At 34.9% G+C, this 9477-nt stretch overlaps 1 protein-coding gene across 1 annotated transcript; it reads right to left on the bottom strand.

Annotated features, from left to right (window-relative positions):
• Positions 1-1076: 1076 nt before the first annotated feature.
• LOC149785339 (SAM pointed domain-containing Ets transcription factor-like) lies at positions 1077-6968 on the bottom strand. Its single transcript, XM_089979235.1, has 6 exons — positions 6811-6968; positions 6503-6591; positions 4829-5294; positions 4244-4447; positions 3632-3814; positions 1077-3115 (listed from the first exon to the last, which is right to left on the bottom strand). The coding sequence occupies exons 1-6, from the start codon at positions 6818-6820 to the stop codon at positions 2811-2813; spliced, it is 1257 nt and encodes a 418-aa protein (XP_089835361.1). The 5' UTR covers positions 6821-6968; the 3' UTR covers positions 1077-2810.
• Positions 6969-9477: the final 2509 nt, after the last annotated feature.

Genomic DNA, 9477 nt, shown 5'->3' with positions numbered 1-9477 from the left:
GAGTTTGCAGACTTTCAAGATTATAAGTTAACGCAAACTGTTCGTTCGAATCATGAGTTCAAGTAACAGCGTACACCCTGATTTGTCAGTGTATTTTGCAGCGGAATATCTGGGTCTCTGCAGTTCGAGGTTTGTGTGTGTAGTACACTGGCAAATACGGTAAATACTTAGAGATCTGTACAACTAAACTGAAAGGCACAAGTTGACTAGTTAATTATTCTAAGATACACTGGCGTGATGTCGCTTCACGACTCCAAATTATATTTGAACGTCACCCACTTATTGTACAATTACGGTATCAACCAAACAAAAAGTATCATTTCCAAAAAGCATCACTTGCTTGTTGACTGTTTCAATGTCCTTCCTTTAAGTTCTTAATTCTTTCTTTTGACCTTCTAGACTATTGCTCTTAACGCGATTTTTGGATGCTAGGACGTCTTGATTGATAGAAAGATGGATGGACCACTGACATTTTGACATTTAAGATTCAAATAGCTACACAACACGGATGAAACATGCGAGCGGGTAGACACGTACACAAACATAGGGTGGTAACTAGGGAACCAGATATGTAGACAGACTGGAACAAAATAAATGGAAATTGGTAATAACAAGGAAGGGTTAATGGATGGACGGCATGGATGTACAGAAAGACAGAGAGATAGACAAGGGGATACATATATCTGTGTGGTGTTTAAAGGCACATCAGCACAACTCTGGTTGTAAAATGCCGATTAAAAGTCACGCTGCAAAAAACGTAAAGATGAAACAAATTTCTAAGATCACTGTGAAGATAACCCTCTTTAAAAAGTGAACACATACTCCTTTACGCTAAAAGAGAAAAGGCTTGATAGATAGACAGATAGATAGATAGATAGGTAGATAGATAGATAGACAGACAGACAGACAGACAGATAGATAGATAGATAGATAGATAGATAGATAGATAGATAGATAGATAGATAGATAGATAGATAGATAGATAAGTATAGTCATCACTAATTGGACCCTCATAGTCCTAAAGATATAACAGGTTTTCAGTTTTCTTTTTCGCAGATGAAACCACAACAAGGGTCGATATCATTATTTTTTATTTTCTTACAAAAATAATAATATTAAAAAAGCATCAACAAAATATAGCAGGACAAAGTGAAAACTATAATGACAAAGTAAACATAAATGCAAATACAGTGATAAAGTACAATGTAAGAAAATACGTACTCTGGATAACTTTTTGCATCATTTTAACTAATTGTGTCACCTATTTATTTTTAACCAATTTTTAAAATACATTTTGTCTTATGGAGACACCTTCCAATAGAAAACAAAATATGTAGATGTCATCTTCATTTTTAAGCCAGATAAATTTTCACCAAAAAAAATACAACAAAATTTTAAAAACTGTACTATAGAAATATTATTGTGAGCAAAGTTGTTTAAAATAATTACTGCATATCTAAATTATTGCAGTCATTTATTATTAGTGTTTGGTACTAGGCACTGACTTTTAACTAAAACATCTCTGAAGAGTCTTTGGTAAATTTTTCTAATATCACTTTAAGAAAGTTTTGGTATGAAAATATAAGCTTTTATTTTAAAAAAATAATAATAAAGCATTAAGAATTTATTCAAATGAAATAGTGTAAAAAAATTTAAAAGGAAATTGATAATGATTCCATGTCTTAAAATACTAGTAAAAATACAGTGTCAATTTTTTATCAAGCGCGTATTGCATATATAATGGTCATATAAAAGTCCATACGATTTTGTTCATGAAAAATAGAGATATATTGATTAAAAGTAAAAAAAATAATGTACATCTATGGCAAGGACAATTTCATCGACAAGTAGATACGCCATAACCCTTTTAAATAAATTTAAAAATTGCTACGTGGATCAAAGTTTGAACGTACTCAATCGTTGACGGCCTTGAGCTCGATGTAATAAAGCTCGTAGAGCATGGTACTTGAAAAATCAAAATGCACAAATACTGATAATCATAAATTTTTGCAAGAATAACATTTAGCTTCAAAAATTTTACTTTTCCGCGATCACCTCAATAAATACTTTAAGTTGCAAATACGCTGAATACACTAAAGCGAATCTCTTTGAAGTACAAGAGAGATCAATTTAGCACTTAGCTTATTAACCAAGGGACAGAAGGAAAAAAAAGACATTATATAGAATTTTAAATTAAAAAACAGACTTTCTAACCACGTTTATGAAACCGATACAGAAGATCATACTTTTACTCGTTTCGAAGATACATGATAGTATTGCCCTATTTGTAATGACTTATGGATAACTAGCTGCCTTGAAGTACGGCATGAATATTATGCAAATATGTACAGCCACTGCGTAAGATGAATAAGATAACATGGGAAACACCCATTGAATGAGTATTAATGACATGCATGAAAATGTCTGCGACTATCAATCATAAGTCATTTTTTTATCATCAAAGCTTTTGAAGATGATAATACAGTCATTTGGACATGTGTTCTTTTCTGTATTTTAAGATTCCACAATATTGCTTGTGAAGTCACTTCCAAAACTTCACCTGAATCGTTCCTTCCACGCATTACATGCAAATGTGTGGGCGTCTTCAGCAAATTCAAACACTATCTGGTCACACAGTAATGAAGTTCTTCAATTACTGGTCAAAATCCACTCCAGGCATCAAAAGGCTGCCATCTCAGATTCCAAACAATGGAAAACTGCAATGTCTGAATGCCAAGAACAAACAACAGCATCAACCAAATTGGCTGCTACAGCAAACCATGTAAACGGAACGTGATGCGTTGAGTTCTTCACAAATAAGGTGTACAGAATTGATAAACCAACCTCTTTGATTGTTCAGTTTTCTTGATGATCCCTTTCTTGTAGTATTGGCGAATGGAACGACTAAGCTTGTCGTAATTCATAGCGGGTCTCTTCTTCCTTCTGCCCCAGAGTTTAGCAACTTGCACTGAATCTTCTATCTTGAAAATTCCACTAGCTCTGTCCACCCATTTGATGTAATTTTTATACTGTTCTGGCTGCAACAAAAGTTGTTTAAGAAACTGCCACAGTTGTATCTGGGGCTTGTGATCTGGCTCCTCGGGCAGTTTATCATCTGCAAAGACAAGGCAAGAGACAATGAAAACACTGGCTTCTAAACAGACGACACTATACTAGCGCTCATGCGCTCTTTCAAGAGGTTTAAGGTACAAGAACGTTACGAATCATGTATGGTTTATGTATTTTCTTTCATAGGCGATAACACCACCAGCAATCACACCTGTATCAATTTGATTGCATTCCCCCCCCCCCACCCATTTTACTGTTGTTCTTCTACATGAATGAATATTTGTTTTAATCCTAAGATAAAAATACTTAAATATTTCCCCTCGTGTAATGATGATTATGTAATATATGACGTGCTGCGGATACAATCTCTTTAAATAAATTGCGAGTGGATTTCCACTTTCATTTTCTTTTTCTTTTCCACGTAAACAGAAGTTGCATAACTTGAATTGCATAGAAAAGATATGCTACAAGCAAATGTACATTATAAAGATATTACTGACATTTCATTTTTTGTTTAATTTATCGTGCACAAATAAAAATCCGTTTTTTGCTTTCTACTTACCAAAGGGTAGTTGAAAACGATTGTGGTGGGTTTCGAACGACGATGACGAAGATGAGTCGTTTGAAAGGCTATCCTCACTGGAGGTACTAGGGCTGGGGGACAAACTCATTGCAGGAACTGGGCATTGGTTGAAGCTGGGCTGCTCTTGCACATCGTATGAATTTCCAGCTGGTATATCACGTGCTGCATTAGACAGGATTGTATTGTGCTAATTGTTATAAATGACTTGGATTTATTTAAAGGTATGTGAGGATTCGGGGCAGATGGATTGTTTAGCCAAAATAGCACTTTTCCTTCTTCTCACCACGAAAATGGAGGAAAGCCTCCATTTTTTATGATTTAGTTGTAAATGCGGACGTATGATTTTTACTAAAATATAACTTGTGTAGTCAGGTAAATGTAACAAAAAAAAAAAAAAAAAAAAGAGGCGACAGTGGGAGAAATTCTCGTTAGTGTCAAACACGTAAACATTATTGATCGAATTAATCGGTGTTTATAATGGTATATATTATCTTAACAACCAAATTAAAAACGTTAAAAAAAAAAAATTACAAGGAATGATACTTTAAGGAACTTGGATTGATTAAGGACCTATCTTTATTTTTTACTCACCACATTTCCAGATGTCCAGTTGAGAGTATAGCGTTGGTCCTTCATCATATGCCCTTAACTTGAACTCTTCCTCCGTGAGAGAGCATAAGTCTGCTCCTCTCAAATTGAAATACTCTAATTTGATATTATTAAAGCTGAAGTTGTACACTCTGCATTGCCACTCAATCCACCTATGTACGTCATCTACGGACCAGCAATAGGGATCTATTAAAAAAAAAGTGCAATTGAATATAAAAATCTTTATTCACCCATCATTACTTTAAGGATAGTTGTTGTTGTCTTCAGTGAACTTATATTGTTTTCATATCAACAGCCCGTGACTACGTAGAATTAAACTTGTCCCTTAGTCATGCGTGACGTGTAGTTTTTACTAGCATAATAGAGTGGCTTTCGAGCGAGAAAACATTATTTAATGGTCGTGTAAATACATGTGAAGCAGTTAAACATGACGTCATTTTATATGAATGTACTGTTAAAAATAAGACTTTGACCGCATACAATTTATGCAGAATGTAATATTTTATCGTAAACAATCTCTGTCTCACTCTTTCAATCTGTCTCTCACACTCTCTCTAAAAAGCTTACCATCATTAATTTGTAAACAACAGCACGTTGCGTTGATGTCTTGCTTAAGTCCTTGGATAATTTTGGATTCCATTTCTCTTATATTCTGTTCCTCGGTGTGGTACACATTCGGACTGGGGAACGTGTCCGAGTTAGAACAGCAATCCATTCTGACAGGAATTTCTCGTTTGATGTTTGGTATTTCAATGTCATAGAATGAGAGATCTTGAGATCCCGCTTGATCTAAATCCAGTAAATCAGGACTATCTCCTCTTTGGCCGACTAGATCAGAAACCTCAGTTACGCAAACCGGTCTGTTGGATTGGACTGGTTGACCAAGAAAATCTCCAGACAAGAAGTCGGTAAATGTCTGATTGCTTCCGTTGGATTTAAGTAGCATTTCTATTTTACTCTCTGAATAAGCTGTTGTCACACCAAATCTAGCCGGATGTATTGTTACTCTATCTAATTTTGCCGGCTGTGGAACCTGCCAAAGAAAAGGAAACTATAAACAGTCTCTTTGCAAAATATCAATGACAAATATAAATCATTCGATAGCTTGATTGACAGTTCATATCATCGACATTTTAAATAACATGGAGTTGTTAAGTGTTTCGATACTGAAGTGACACCAAGGTATCACGCAATATTTGTATGATTTATATTGGTCATGGAGACCAAGCTAAGCTAAGTACATGTAATTTCAATTTGCCGAAGTTGAGAGAGAGAGAGATAGAGAGAAAGCATTTGTCAAAGTACCAATGGGTATCAGTGTTATTTGTTGTGGCGCGTCGCTGAAAACCGTTTCTAGCACAACGCTGCACTTCAGTGATGCATTAACATACTTTTTTAGAGTACAACTGCACCTCACATCAACGTAATATGTACGTCATGTATGGCGAATTCTAAGAAAAGTGCCACAGCTGCAAAATGCATAAGGTATATTTCTGCTTATCTCTTGCAGATACTGAATGAACACGGTTTCATTAATATTAACTATTACTCGTGTTTCTGTTTTTTTAAAGCTGTACAGTGTATTTCTGAGCGTACATTACGACTTTAAATCGATCAAGACATATCGCACTGTCAAATAATGGAAAAGTAAACCCTGTAATACACGTACTGTAATCAATACCTACAGCAATTATTGTAATGATATACACTAGACTGTGGCAACACTGTACATATATACAACAATCTGTGACAGCAATATACAGATATACAACATGATGTGACAACACTGTACATATAAACAATGAGCTGTGACAGCACTGTACTACATACACTTGACTGCGACAACATTCACCAAATGTGCTAGTCATAAAATTGTTTGGGGTAATTCACGCTTAAGTTATTTGTACTTTTCTTTAATTTCATACTTAAGACAATTTCACAATATAACCTATAAAACAGATTGCGCGCGTGTGTGCGTGCGCGTGTGTGTGGTGCACTTTAAAGCCGTACTTCAATAAATGTTTAATATTAGGAAAGCCGTTCATTTTTAAAAAAAAACAACTTAATTTCAATATTGATTGATAAAGTTTCTGTTACATTTTTTATACTTTGATTTCTGTTTCCTTGAACCAAAGACATCACATATATATGTATTAGATCTGAAACCATCAAAAGGAAAAAAGCAATATCTCTACTTCAACAAACAAAATTTTAATAATTTATTATTCGAATTTTACTTACATTCTGATCAAGTCTTATCAGTTCATCTTCTTCATCTAAACTCCCTTGGCTACACAGGGATTCATAACGCTGAATTAGGGCTTCGAAGTCTGCAATAATAATAATATTACTTTTCAAAATAAACTTACAAAGTCCAGTTTCTGCAAGAAGCAATTACAATCTGCATCAATTTCAGCTGAATATTTGTTCAGTTAGCACCTGCACAAATTGTATTTGTTCCCAAAGTTGTCTATTTATTACATATGCAATGTCATAGATGCTTCAACACACTATTTTTAGTTTCGTGTCGGGAAATAATTGTAACTTACCGTGTTGCATTTTAACGCTCCTGTTTTCCTCTACGGATCGGACACATGTGATTGTGTACTTTTGCCGTACGAAGTTTATATAGCGGTTGTAAACTACTCAAGCACAATGTTTCTAAGAAGGAGTCCCAAATAAGGGAAAATAATTTAGTGTATTAAACGAGGTTTTAATATGAAGAAAAAAATTCAGTAGCTATATTCCTAATACAGTAAATGTGATAGTTTGTTTAACTGCGAAAAAGAATAAATATGTGAAAAAAGGTTAATAGAAAGTATGTTTTAGTATACATTTGTTAATTAATTTATCATTTGTCCCTTTGCCTTGCCTCTATTATATCCTTGGTTATGATTGGTCATGACGTAGAGATTGACTCACCTCAAGGTTAAATCTAACGATAGTAGATGAAATGCAATGGTTCGCATTGTAAACAAAACTGCTGTACAGGTTAGTGAGTACGGTTATGCAGAGGAAAACCAAACTTTTAATTGTAGATAGTGATAAATTAGTGGAAATAACGGAGAAAATACACCAAACCATTACATGTTTTGGATATAAAGGCGGAGAATTTTGTCCCGCGAATCAGAAGTTATTTCAAACACGCTTTGGTGTGCCCGATGCGTATAGGTACCTATACTCGGAGTATACGTGGTAGCAACATTGACTCTGTTACAGTTATGTAGGTCAGACTGTGCCGCGGAGAGGGAGCGGTCGCGATAGGAATTGAATTAGAATACAAACTAGTGTTTAATTGCAGAAATTCTAACTACTTCCCATTTAAACACCCTCTTTAACACCTTTCACTTGTCTGTATTCGTTATTTTTTCTTACAAAAATATTAGAAGTTAATCTAAAATAAAAACTACATCAAAATATTATTTAATTATAATCACACTTAGTTCTAATGTTAGATTTTGCCTGCCAGGTATCTGAATTTGATTTATTTTTTTAAAACAAACATATTCTGCTCAAGTCTTTTCTTTTTTAAATACCGTTGAACCTTCTGCACAAGTTTGACTAGTTTCTTCTTCCACAAAGATATTTTATAAGTATTTCATCATCATCATCATCATCATCATCATCATCATCATTTGTTTTGAGCTACTTGAAGTTTATATTTTAGATTTGATTGGTTTGCACAAAGAGTAGGCGTGGTATAACGATAATGAAGAGGGAGCTGCAGAGGATTAGTGGTTTTCACGCCGGAATCGCGACCGAAAGGGTACTAGATCGAACCCTACTATCAGACAAGTCTGTATCAGATATCGGTGTGTGTACTTTATGTTTCTAACAGCTTTTTTTTTAAAGCATGATTATATTTCGCGGAGAGAGCGAATTCTCCTTTTCGATGACATTTATGCTTTACATCACAAGTTATATATCAAATTGTTTGCTAATATTTGTACGTTGGGAATTTCACTGTTACTTCGTTTGTAAATACTGAGGTTCGGGTATTCGAAATGCGTTATTCCTATTCACATTCGATGACGATACTCTGCTGATAATGAAAATGACGAGTCTGATAACCGTAGTCATTGCATCATAATGACCATTATAATGACCAATACTACAACTATTGCGAGTCTGATAACCATAGTCATTGAATCATAATGACCATTATAATCGCCAATACTACAACTACTTCGATAGGTAGGTTTGTCGTAAATGGTTTTTTTTGTTTATTTTTTTTTTTGTTTTTTTTGTATGTATTTCATTTAACCCCTTTTTTATTTTATTAACCCCGTAATAGGTTTACCAATGGGTCGGGGGTTTGTGTCGTAAATATAGTTTCCGATGTGCTTTGAACCACTGTTATAAAGATAATGTATCCATAACATCTTATTTTCAACATCATCACCATCATCATCACCATCAAAAGAACATGCCATGAAAAGTAATATGTGATCACGGTTGTGTCCCTTTTCATTTTAATCCGCTTAGTTAATACGAAACACACTATTATTTATATTTTCAGTGTCAGAAAGTAAGTTTAGTATATTGTACTAAGGTGAATTTGTTTTCTTCCAAATATGATGTAACAGACCTAAAGTAAATCTGATGAGACCCCGAGTGGCCGAGTGGTCTAAAGCGCTCACCGTTACGGATCATTGCCATCTCGCCTCTGTCTGCATGGGTTCGAGTCTCTGGTTCAGCCAGTGTGAGAAAGCTTGCCAGTAGCTTCTCGTGGATCTGTGGTTCTTTCCTGTGTTTTCCCGGGTTCTTCGTCCACCATTTATACTGGCCGCCATGAATAACCTATCTTGTACTGAAAAATGGCGTTAGACCCTACAACAACAACAACAACTACCCGTTGGTCGGTGGTTCCTTCTAGGGTGTTCCCGGGTTATTCTTCCAACAAAATATTCTGGCCGCGATGTATACAGCTTATCATATGCTTTAAAATGGCGCCCCACAAAACTAAAGCAAACCATACACACGGTTAAAATTGTATCAGGTAATCTAAAGGACTTTCTTTGATTCTCCCACCCGTATAAAAATATTGTTAATATTCAGTTATAATTCATAACTTTATCTATAACTGAGTTCTAAATCCTGCCCATCACCTCGTCACCGGATTAAGGAAATATATCAGCTCTCCAAAGATCTCCTTAGGGGCGGACCAGCCACAACCCAATCCACCTCCCCGTGGGATCTTATTATTCGAAAATGTG

This window comes from Sinohyriopsis cumingii, chromosome 13 (assembly GCF_028554795.1).
Source record: "Sinohyriopsis cumingii isolate HCF-2022 chromosome 13, ASM2855479v2, whole genome shotgun sequence".
Taxonomy (NCBI): Eukaryota; Metazoa; Mollusca; class Bivalvia; order Unionida; family Unionidae; genus Sinohyriopsis; species Sinohyriopsis cumingii.
This window is presented reverse-complemented; position numbering and strand designations above follow the sequence as displayed.

What these genes read in the sequence shown, in the direction of transcription:
- LOC149785339 (XM_089979235.1), bottom strand. An exon ending in ACTGGACATCTGGAAATGTG is followed by an intron (nt 3,815 to 4,243) that starts GTGAGTAAAAAA and finishes TGTCTAATGCAG; the next exon opens with CACGTGATATACCAGCTGGA. An exon ending in TCGTTTTCAACTACCCTTTG is followed by an intron (nt 3,116 to 3,631) that starts GTAAGTAGAAAG and finishes TTGTCTTTGCAG; the next exon opens with ATGATAAACTGCCCGAGGAG.